The 12,147-nt window shown below is 46.8% G+C and overlaps 1 protein-coding gene across 3 annotated transcripts in view; it reads right to left on the bottom strand.

The window, feature by feature from the left end:
• Nucleotides 1–12,147, bottom strand: part of mcrs1 (microspherule protein 1) — a 30,802-nt gene that overhangs the window by 11,954 nt on the left and 6,701 nt on the right. For 2 of the 3 annotated variants that reach the window (XM_072493886.1, XM_072493888.1), the window contains 5 exons: nucleotides 11,890–12,028; nucleotides 9,338–9,484; nucleotides 5,379–5,488; nucleotides 4,324–4,432; nucleotides 3,489–3,627 (listed from right to left, as the gene is read on the bottom strand). In XM_072493886.1, the coding sequence (XP_072349987.1) occupies nucleotides 3,489–3,627; nucleotides 4,324–4,432; nucleotides 5,379–5,488; nucleotides 9,338–9,484; nucleotides 11,890–12,028 (644 nt within the window). The remainder of the gene's footprint in view (nucleotides 1–3,488; nucleotides 3,628–4,323; nucleotides 4,433–5,378; nucleotides 5,489–9,337; nucleotides 9,485–11,889; nucleotides 12,029–12,147) is intronic. The other variant, XM_072493887.1, reaches the window with a different exon arrangement.

Here is a 12,147-nt window from a genome sequence, read left to right as displayed (position 1 = left end):
AGATAGGGGAGGAAAAAGAACAGCGTCCACCCTGGAGAATGGACATGGGATTATTGGCAGATGAGGGGGTGTGTTTAAGGGTGAGGGGGTGTACTGAAAGGTACTTGGAACTCAATGATAATGGGGAGGTCCAGGTGAGTGGTCTGGGAGGCGCTGAAGGCAGTGGTTAGAGGGGAGCTGATATCTATTAGGGCACATAAAGGAAGGCAGGAGGGTAGGGAAAGGGAGCGGCTGTTGAAAGAACTTCTGAGGGTGGACAGACAATATGCGGAGGCACCGGAGGAGGGACTGTACAGGGAAAGGCAAAGGCTACATGTAGAATTTGACTTGTTGACTACGGGTAATGCAGAGGCACAATGGAGGAAGGCACAGGGTGTACAGTACGAATATGGGGAGAAGGCGAGCAGGTTGCTGGCCCACCAACTGAGGAAAAGGGGAGCAGCGAGGGAGATGAGGAGGGGGAGATGGAGCGGGGAGCGGAGAGAGTGAATGGAGTGTTCAAGGCATTTTATGAAAGATTATATGAAGCTCAGCCCCCAGGTGGGAAGGAGAGAATGATGTGCTTTCTGGATCAGCTGGAATTCCCTAAGGTGGAGGAGCAGGAGAGGGTGAGACTGGGAGCACAGATTGAGACGGAGGAAGTAGTGAAAGGGATTGGAAGCATGCAGGCGGGGAAGGCCCGGGGACCAGACGGATTCCCAGTTGAATTCTATAGGAAATATATGGACTTGCTGGCTCCGCTACTGATGAGAACCTTTAATGAGGCGAGGGAAAGGGGGCAGCTGCCCCCGACTATGTCAGAGGCAACGATATCGCTCCTCCTAAAGAAGGAAAAAGACCCGCTGCAATGCGGGTTGTACAGGCCCATTTCCCTCCTGAATGTGGATGCTAAGATTCTGGCCAAGGTAATGGCAACGAGGATAGAGGATTGTGTCCAGGGGTGGTTCATGAGGACCAAACTGGGTTTGTGAAGGGGAGACAGCTGAATACAAATATACGGAGGCTGCTAGGGGTAATGATGATGCCCCCACCAGAGGGGGAAGCGGAGATAGTGGTGGCGATGGATGCCGAGAAAGCATTTGATAGAGTGGAGTGGGATTATTTGTGAGAGGTGCTGAGGAGATTTGGCTTTGGAGATGGGTATATCAGATGGGTACAGTTGCTGTATAGGGCCCCGATGGTGGTCACGAATGGACGGGGGTCTGATTATTTTCGGCTCCATAGAGGGACGAGGCCGGGATGTCCTCTGTCCCCGTTACTGTTTGCACTGGCGATTGAGCCCCTGGCCATAGCATTGAGGGGTTCCAGGAAGTGGAGGGGAGTACTCAGGGGAGGAGAAGAACACCGGGTATCTCTGTATGCGGATGATTTGTTGCTATATGTGGCGGACCCGGCGGAGGGGATGCCAGAGATAATGCGGATACTTGGGGAGTTTTCAGGGTATAAATTGAACATGGGGAAAAGTGAGTTGTTTGTGGTGCATCCAGGGGAGCAGAGCAGAGAAATAGAGGATTTACCGTTGAGGAAGGTAACAAGGGACTTTCGGTACTTGGGGATCCAGATAGCCAAGAATTGGGGTACATTACATCGGCTTAATTTAACGCGGTTGATGGAACAGATGGAGGAGGGCTTTAAGAGATGGGACATGGTGTCCCTGTCACAGGCAGGTAGGGTGCAGGCGGTTAAAATGGTGGTCCTCCCGAGATTCCTTTTTGTGTTTCAGTGCCTCCCGGTGGTGGTCACGAAGGCTTTTTTCAAAAGAATCGAGAAGAGTATTATGAGTTTTGTGTGGGCTGGGAAGACCCAGAGAGTGAGGAGGGGATTTTTGCAGCGCAGTTGGGACAGGGGGGTCTGGCACTACCGAGCCTAAGTGAGTACTACTGGGCCGCCAATATTTCAATGGTGTGTAAGTGGATGGGAGAAGAGGAGGGAGCGGCGTGGAAGAGATTGGAGAGGGCGTCCTGCAGGGGGACTAGCCTACAAGCTATGGTGACGGCACCGTTGCCGTTCTCACCGAAGAAATACACCACAAGCCCGGTGGTGGTGGCTACATTGAAAATTTGGGGGCAGTGGAGACGGCATAGGGGAAGGACGGGAGCCTCGGTGCGGTCCCCGATAAGAAATAACCATAGGTTTGTTCCGGTGAGAATGGATGGGGGATTTGGAGCATGGCAAATTGGGTAGCACAATTGAGAGATGTGTTCGTAGATGGGACGTTTGCGAGTCTGGGAGCGCTGTCGGAAAAATATGGGTTGCCCCAAGGGAATGCATTTCGGTATATGCAACTGAGGGCTTTTGCGAGGCAACAGGTGAGGGAATTCCCGCAGCTCCCGACGCAGGAGGTGCAGGATAGAGTGATCTCAGAGACATGGGTGGGGGATGGTAAGGTGTCGGACATATATAGGGAAATGAAGGACGAGGGGGAGATCATGGTAGATGAGCTGAAAGGGAAATGGGAAGAACTGGGGGAGGAGATTGAGGAGGGGCTGTGGGCTGATGCCCTACGTAGGGTAAACTCATCGTCGTCGTATGCCAGGCTAAGCCTGATACAATTTAAGGTGTTACACAGGGCGCATATGACTGGAGCACGGCTCAGTAAATTTTTTGGGATAGAGGCTAGGTGTGCGAGATGCTAGAGAAGCCCAGCGAATCACACCCACATGTTCTGGTCATGCCCGGCACTACAGGGGTTTTGGGTGGGGGTGGCAAAGGTGCTTTCGAAGGTGGTGGGGGTTCAGGTCGAACCAAGCTGGGGGTTGGCTATATTTGGGGTTGCAGAGGAGCCGGGAGTGCAGGAGGCGAGAGAGGCCGATGTTTTGGCCTTTGCGTCCCTAGTAGCCCGGCGCAGGACATTGTTAAAGTGGAAGGAAGCCAAACCCCAGGGTGTGGAGACCTGGTTAAACGACACGGCAGGGTTTATAAAGTTAGAACGGATTAAGTTCGTACAAAGGGGTTCAGCTCAACATTTATATTGCTTTATTGTTGTTTAAAAGAAACACTACGTACTGTTATGTTTGGCCAAAAAATCTTGAATAAAATATATTTTTTAAAAAGTAAGGTTCAGGGCAATCAGTTTCTGGACGATTATGCTGCCCTGGTTCAGATCAGGCGACTTAGCACAAATATGGAACTTCCCGAGTTGTACAACTTAATACAAGAGGCAGCCATTTAACTCCTTGCACTTGTTCTGCCATTCAATTATACCCTGGCTGCTCTTCAACTGGGAGCCCATGCACCCATCACTAACATTTGACTTCTGTTAAATGTAAATACAACATTAACCAAATCTACATTTTATCTCCACATCAGATGCCTCGGTTTTACATGGCCACACACATCACCCCAGGCTTGAAGGTGCATACACCAGGGACAGGTTAAAGAAAAAGTGGCCCTCATCAGCACAGATGAAATCCCTTTGAGATCCAAGAGTATGCAGAAAGAAACGGATCAATGGCTACTCTCCACTCGGCAGTCAAAACAGCTTTTACCTGTTTGATCTTCTAAGAGGTAGTACTGTTTCATCAGCTGCCAATGAACCTGCAGAGATTTGGCAGTGCGCGACTGATAGAAAACATTTGGGTGTTTATTCAGTAAATCCTGAAAGGTGTCCAGTGTGGGCTGACTGGTCTGTGGATAGAACAGAAAAAGAGATGGTAAATAATAGCAGACAATTGCATCAATCAGAAGGTCATGATTTCCAGGCACATGTGTAAAATCTCCATCGCCCAAACCTGAAGAAAGATACTTGATTTTATCAGGGGCCAGCTCCAATTCAATTCCAGGTACATTTCAATTGAGTATGTTTTATTACAACATTTGGGAATCACGTTAAATGTTTTGTTAATGCATATGTGCGCGAACACGTTATTCCCCACCTCTTCTAAAGGCACTGAGGTTTGCTGGAATTCAGCTCCACCAAAGTACCAGCAGCTCTCGCCAGTGTTTCACTGAAGGCAATTTTTTTTTTTTTTTAAATAAAATAAATTTAGAGTGCCCAATTCTTTTTTCCAATTAAGGGGCAATTTTGCGTGTCCAATCCACCTACCCTGCACATCTTTGGGTTGTGGGGGTGAGACCCACGCAGACATGGGGAGAATGTGCAAACTCCATACGGACAGTGATCCAGGGCCGGGATCCAACCCGGGTTCTCGCCGCCGTGAGGCAGCAGTGCTAACCACTGCGCCACCGTGCTGCCCAAAGGCAATTCTTCATGTGCGAGCAAAGACAATGCCGCCAGGCTCCTTTGACCATAGAAGGCACCATAACCCAAGCCTCATCCAACATTTACCTATACGAGTGCTCCAGAAGCAATCAGATAGTTACCGATCCAATCTTTGCCAACTGTTGCTCCTCTGCCTTGCTATAAAGAGCTTTGGCCTGAATTGCTGCAATTGCTTCAGGATGAAGTTGTCTCATCGCCTGACAAGCCAGTCTGAAAGAACAAACAGCTGTTACACATCTGGGTTCACATGATCTTCCAATGGCATGAGACCTACTTGAAGAGATTGATAGGGAAGAAAGTGTTAGGAGACTGATGTGAAATCCAGCTCTTCCAGCATTGAACAAAATCTTTTAAGCAATTTGCACACGTCTGAACATTATATTCATGCTTCAAATTTCTGGTCCATTTATTTACAATCATCTTTCACAACTGTAATGATCTGTTTTTTTTTTTTTAAATCTCAACAATTATACCAGATTTGTTTTAAATGCAAGCACATCATTAGGTGGGAAATTATTCTAGTGTATAAAGTTGTGATATCTCGGAAGTGGCAACAAGATTTGCCACATGCTAATATTCCCGATTGGAAACGCCCCTGCCCACTCGCCAACAGCTTCTCTTTGTACAACTAGCAAGTCGAAAGTGGCAACTTACTGGCCTTGTCAATATCACTGGTGGAGAGATTGGGGGAGGGAGGAAAGGAAGACCAAAGATAAATGAAAAGTGACACAGTATAAAAGGTGGTTTAAATACCAACCGTTCATCTCTAACCTGGAATTAAAGCCAGCTTATTTGAAGAAATAAGAATCAGATCTATCTGATGGATGTAGGGATTCTGTATGGATTGAGTTTGAGCCATAAGTCAAGAACAGCGCAGAAAGCTGACCAGATTGCAGTACATGTTGTTCCATTGTATAGGCAAGATGTCATTCTAGGGCAGTAGGGGGTGCTCTTCTGACACTGAAGCAGAGAAGGGGAAACTTTGCTCCACACCCAAGACTGGATAACCAACGTGAAAAACATTCCATTCCTCAGCACCAACTTCCCACACTCTCAGGTTCATTATAAAGGGGGGAAAAAGGACAGGAGTAGTAGAATATTGTCACAGTTATATAATGAGCTCAACAGCTTTTGGTTTTCTGGACATTTCACTTACTTGGATATGACAGGATCGTACAGCAGTGCATACCACCGCTCCTGGATCTCTCGCAATGTGAAGCGACAGCTAAACTTCACTCCAAGGTGCACTACAGTCAAGTCGTTAGTCTGTAATTCGAAAATGCATCATCAGACCACAGAAAAGGCAGAAACATTCACTGTAAAACTTAGTGTGCAGATACCACCAGGTTGCTAACATTATCATTAGATATATTAATGCACTACACAGCAATGCGGTGATCCATGGAGTTTCATCATAGAATTTACAGTGCAGAAGGAGGCCATTCGGCCCATCGAGTCTGCACCGGCTCTTGGAAAGAGCACCCTACCCAAGGTCAACACCTCCACCCTATCCCCATAACCCAGTAACCCCACCCAACACTAAGGACAATTTTGGACACTAAGGGCAATTTATCATGGCCAATCAACCTAACCTGCACATCTTTGGACTGTGGGAGGAAACCGGAGCACCCGGGAGGAAACCCACGCACACACGGGGAGAAAGTGCAGACTCCGCACAGACAGTGACCCAAGCCGGAATCGAACCTGGGACCCTGGAGCTGTGAAGCAATTGTGCTATCCACAATGCTACCGTGCTGCCCCCGGAGTTCAGTTGCAGAACATTACACAAGACATCTCTTTCTCCTTCAGCCTCACATAGCTGTGCATTGTGTACAAGCCAGGTTGTGAGTAGCAAGTATCCGCACCAACAAATCTAGTGCTCGCGTGTTGCAAAATACAAAGGGGAACAGGTTGAGTTTGGGGTGGGCCTTGTTTTGGGGAGAAAGGAAGCAAGGTAGTGCTAAAATTTGTGGAACATCAGGCCCTTCCATCGAGAAAGGTTTTGGTGTCATGGAACGGTTTGATGAGAATACAGAGCATCGGAGCTTGTATACAGAACAATTCAACTATTTTGTTCAGGCTAACAAGATCGCAGATATAAAAGTCCCAACATTCCAAGCATAATTAATTTGGCGGGAGGGGGTGAGGTGCGCATTTAATCTCCTTAGGAGTCTGGTACAGCCGGACACAAAAACATACAAAGAAATAATGGAAATTTTGCAAGGCCCATTCAGCAAACCCTTAGTCATCGCAGAAATGTTTAGGTTTCATAAACGAGGCAAGCTTCAGGCAAAAGTTGCAGGAAGCAAAATCAGAATGAAACAAATGGCAAGCCGAATCAAGGAGAAAAAATGTCCACTTGGTACAAATAGAATTTACAGTGCAGAAGGAGGCCATTCAGCCCATCGTGTCTGCACCAGCTCTTGGAAAAAGCACCCCACCCAAGGTCTACACCTCCACCCTATCCCCATAACCCAGTAACCATCACAACACGAAGGGCAATTTTGGACACTAAGGGCAATTTAGCATGACCAATCCACCTAACTTGCACATCTTTGGACGGTGGGAGGAAACCGGAGCACCCGGAGGAAACCCACACAGACACGGGGAGGATGTGCAGACTTCGCACAGACAGTGACCCAAGCCGGGAATCGAACCCGAGACCCTGGAGCTGTGAAGCAATTGTGCTAACCACCATATAGGACACGAGAAGGAACTCTATTCACAGTCCGAAGATGAACGGTCATTAAATGTGCTAGCTGGGCAGCGCGGTGGCACAGTGGGTTAGCCCTGCAGCCTCACAGTGCCGAGGTCCCAGGTTCCATCCTGGCTCTGGGTCACTGTCCGTGTGGAGTTTGCACATTCACCCCATGTTTGCATGGGTTTCACCCCCACAACCCAAAGATGTGCAGGGTAGGTGGATTGGCCACACTAAATTGCCCCTTATTGGAAAAAATTAATTGGGTAGTCTTAATTTAAAAAAATAAATAAATGTCCTAGCTGTTGCTGGGGCAACAAACAGATATTGGGTCACTCCAATATGGACGGTCAGCCGGTGAAAATGGAGGTGGACACCGAGGCAGCTGCCTCACTGGTGACAGAGACTGCTTATCAAGAAAAGCTGACATATTGCTCAGCATACCCTCGAAGATGGTGTTAAAACCTACACTGGAGAAGTGGTTCCATTGAGGGACCATACTGATGTAACAGTGCAATTTAATGGACAGACGGCAGATTTGTCCTTGCACACAGTCAAAGGTAATTTTCCAGCACTAAATGGGAAGAATTTGACCGAAAAGCATCAGATTAAATTGGGCAGGGGTGAGTCTCATGACAGATTCCAAATCAGGCCTACTCAAAATCGTCTTCTTTTTTTTTATATATAAATGTTTTTGTTTTGTTTTTGTTTTTAAAAGGAATTTTTATTTTAAAAAGTTTTTTTTCCCCAATTAAGGGGCAATTTAACTTGGCCAGTCCACCTACCCTGCACATCTTTGGGTTGTGGGGGTGAGACCCATGCAGACATGGGGAGAATGTGCAAACTCTACACCGACAGTGACCCGTCATTTCACTGTCAGCGTTGGAACAAGCTATGGTCGAAACCTTAAAACAAATTAGATAGAGTCTGGTGTTAACTGGATGACATCTTGGTTACTGGGAATAATGCGGGAAACCATCTCCACAACCTAGATGCCACATTCCAGAGATTAAGTGTCCCAAAAGACAAATGTGAATTTTTCCAATCTTCACATCTGGATCATGTCATCGACCCCAAGGGACTGCACAAGTTGCCTTCAAAAGTCAAAGCCATTACCGAGGCACCTGCACCTCAAAACGTGAACCAACTTCAATCCTTCTTAGGCTGGCTAAATTACTATGCAAGGCTTGTCCCTAATCTGGTGACTATTCTAAAACCCTTGCGGAATCTACAGTGTCAAAATAAAAAGTGGAAATGGGGGCATCTCAATTGCAAATCAAAAACAGAGTCAACCTCAGCTCACTACGTTGTTTTTGATTAAGATAACCACTGACGATGCTCACACCAAGTCAGACACCAGAGGTTGTAGCAAGTACTGAAAAGCAGTCGCCCAAGGTTCACCAACAACCAGAGAACAACCAACTCTGGAATGTCTGACATATTGACTACTGTTGATGGATTGTTCATGTTGCTAATTGATTGTTAATGTTATACTGTTTATTGTGTCAAGGACCTTTGATTTAAAGGGGGAGGAAATGTTGTGTATTCATTGTGTTTTAATTTTTCCTTACAAGCCTTGTAGCTAAACAGGGGCACTTTAAGAGAACAACGGTATCAGCCATTTGCACTGGCAAACAGGCAATCTAATATCACAGTCTGTAGTGTTAACATCTTCTAAATAAAGCTCTACATTTTGGTTGAATCTCAAAGGCCTGCAGACTCAATCTTGAATTAACCACACCACAAACATTCAATCCCTCTATCACCAACACAGTAGCAGCCGTGTGTACCAGCTACAAGATGCACTGCAGTAATTCACCAAGGCTTAGGCAGCACCTTCCAAACCCACAACCTCTTACCATCTAGGACCAAGGGGAGCAGATACATGTGAACGCCACCACCTGGAGGTTCCCCTACAAGTCACTGACTTGAAAACATATCACCACTGCTTCACTGTTGCTGGAGCCACATCCAGGAACTGCCTCGCTAACAGCACTGTGGTTGTTACTACGCCACATGGTCTGCAGTGGTTCAAGGCAGGTCACCATCACCTTCTGGAGGGCAATAAACACTGGCCTAACCAGCCCACATTCCTCGAGTGAATTTTTAAAAATTCAGAGGATGAGCCATGGGGCGCTCAACGAAATGAAAACAATAAGAAGAATCTTTATTATTGTCACAAGTAGGCTTACATTAACGCTGCAATGAAGTTACTGTGAAAAGCCCCTAGTCGCCACATTCCGGCGCCTGTTCGGGTACACAGAGGGAGAGGGAGAATTCAGAACATCCAAATTACCTAACAGCTCATCTTTCGGGACCAGTGGGAGGAAGCTTCCATTTTGTAGAGTATGAAGGGAAAGGCTACTTTGATCCAATATTTGTTAAACTCAAATCTCTCCTCACCCCCTCCACTTTACCTGTAAGACTGCATTTATTAGCAGCAAGTCATCTGTTGGCTTCCATCGTCCTAGATCCTTTGTGACTTGAAGTGGCTGCTTGCTTTTCTTCAGCCGCTTGGCAATGCTGCTCGGTGCTGATGGCACTGTGGTGGATTTTGATATCTGCTACAAGAATCACAGAACTCTATTAAATGTCAACCAAATACATCACTTGGGCAGTGTAACCGATAACTATCCCAGTGCTTCAGCAACCTGTTCCTACACAAATAATTTAGTTACCAGATTAAAGTTTTAGCCAACGGATAGGTTTTATGATATTCAGAGAATACTTCAGTGCATAAGGAGCAGAAAGAGAAAATTTTAAAACAATATCCAAAATGAAAGCTTGAAATAAAACAAAATGCTGGAAATATTCAGGTCAGTCAACATCAGAGGAAAAAGAAATCACACCCAAAACATTACTTGAATTGACAGGTCAAAGGCTGGGAATTCTGCGGTGAGTAACTCACCTCCTGACCCTCCCCCCAAAGTCTGTCCACCATCTACAAGGCACAAGTCAGGAATGTGATGGAATACTCTCCATTTGCCTGGATGAGTGCAGCTCCAACAACACTCAAGAAGCTCCACACCATCCAGGACAAAGTAGCCCGCTTGACTGACACCCCATCCACAGGCGTTCACTCCCTGCACCACCAGCACAGTGGCAGCCATGTGTGCCACCTACAGGATACAGTACAGCAACTCACCAAGGCTCCATCAACAGCACCTTTCCAACCCACAACCTCGACCACCTAGGAGGGCAGCAGATATATGGGAACCAACCCCACCAACACCTGCAAGTTCCTCTCCAAGGCACGCAACATCCTGACTTGGAAATATATCGCTGTTCCTTCACTGTCAGGAACTCCCTGCCTAATAGTACTGTAGGCATATCTACAGCACATGGATCGCAGTGGTTCAAGGTGGCTCACCAAACCTTCTGAATGGCAATCAGAGATGGACAATAAATGCTGGCTGAGCCAGCAATGCCCACATCCCAATAATTAAGAGAAAAAAAATTTGAACTTCTACACTTTTGGTCCATTCTATAATCAGGTCTTCAACTTTATCTAACCAGTTCTGATAGAGGGCCAATTGAACGGTTGTACATTTCTAACAACTTTGGCTGTTAAAGCACAATGTAGCTCATGTCCACACTCAATCCCAATGTACTTAAACTCTGTGCATCAGTCATTAGCTGGTTCTCACAAGGAAGAAGCGATATCAACATAGATTTAAGTGTCAGTGTCCTTTGATTCATCTGTGATCCTTAACACGAGCAGCAAGTACTGGGAGCAGCAAATCAAGAGGCCTTAATGGATATATTGGAGAATGATTCGAGGCAGTATCACATCTGCAGGATTCAAGACAATGCCAAACTTTGGAAGTAAGGATCAGATAGTTTGCGACTGTTCTCAGTCCAAATGCATCTTTAGGACATAGTGTCAAATGGCCTCTTTAGTCCTTCATTCAGTAAGATCACGACTGATCTGGTTGCGGTCTCAACATTTTTGGCTGCGGTCTCAACATTTTTGCCTTACACCACCCTCCAATTGCATTGCTAGGCAGCACATGTAGTGGCAGAATTATTCAGTATTTATTCACGGCGCCACCCAACTTGGAGCAAAACAGTCCAATGAAAACACTTCACAGCAAGCAAAAAACATCAAGGGATGGGACTGGCTGGGTTGCTGTATAGAGGCGCGGCATGGAGTTAAACGTGCCAAATGGCAGCCTCCTGTGCTGTAATAACTCTACTTAACCAAGCAGCAGCACATATAGGAGGAATGAGCCACTCAATAAATTCAGAAAGCAGCAATTCCATGAAGCAATTTTCTAAATTGTGCAGGTAAAAAGGAAAACATTGCAGAAGGGACAACACAGTGGCTAGCACCGCTGCCTCACAGCGCTAGGGACGAGGGTTCGATTCCAACCTTGGCTGACTCACAGCGGCAGGGACCAGAGTTCAATGTGGAGTCTGCACATTCTCTCAGTGTCTGCATGGGTTTCCTCCGGGCGTTCCGGTTTCCTCCCGTGGTCCAAAGATGTGCACGTTAGGTGGATTGGTTACGGGAGGCACGGTAGCACAGTGATTAGCACTGTTGCTTCACAGCGGCAGGGACCCGGGTTCGATTCCAATCTTGGGTGACTGTGTGTGGAGTTTGCACGTTCTCCCAGTGTCTGCGTGGGTTTCCTCCGGGTGTTCCCGTTTCCTCCCACAGTCCAAAGACTTGCAGGTTAGGTGGATTGGCCACGCCAAAATTGCCCCTTAGTGTGCAGGTTATGTGGGGTTTCAGGGATAGGGCAGGGAGTGGGCCTAGGATGGGTGCTCTTTCAGAGGGCTGGTGCAGACTCGATGGGCTGAATGGCCTCTTTCTGCACTGCAGGGATTCTGTAGTGGAAACTCAATCAAGAACCAAAAAAGTGTTGAAAATGGAAGCTCATCTCCCATTTTTGTTTTCTCTAAAGCGGATGCATCCGCTGTGTATTTCCAACATTTAGCTTTATCCATATGCTTATATAGTACATACCTTTCTCTTCTCATTGGATGATGGCTCGCTCCCAGAGTATCGCCCAGGTTCCATCCCCGTTGGGCCCTTTGCCCGAGTGGAAGATTTAGCCAAGCTGCTCTCAACTAGCTCATCGTCAAACTTCTTGCGTTTTATGGATCTGGAACAGGAAACAATGCAAGAATGGTCAGTCAGCGGTTCCAAAAACATAACAGAACAATGTAATGGTGTAGGAATAGGAAGTGTCCCCCAGCATTTCCAGATGTACATAGATCATAC

This window comes from Scyliorhinus torazame, chromosome X, assembly GCF_047496885.1.
Source record: "Scyliorhinus torazame isolate Kashiwa2021f chromosome X, sScyTor2.1, whole genome shotgun sequence".
Classification (NCBI taxonomy): Eukaryota; Metazoa; Chordata; class Chondrichthyes; order Carcharhiniformes; family Scyliorhinidae; genus Scyliorhinus; species Scyliorhinus torazame.
The sequence above is the reverse complement of the archived record's forward strand: the minus strand, read 5'-3'. Positions and strand labels throughout refer to the sequence as shown.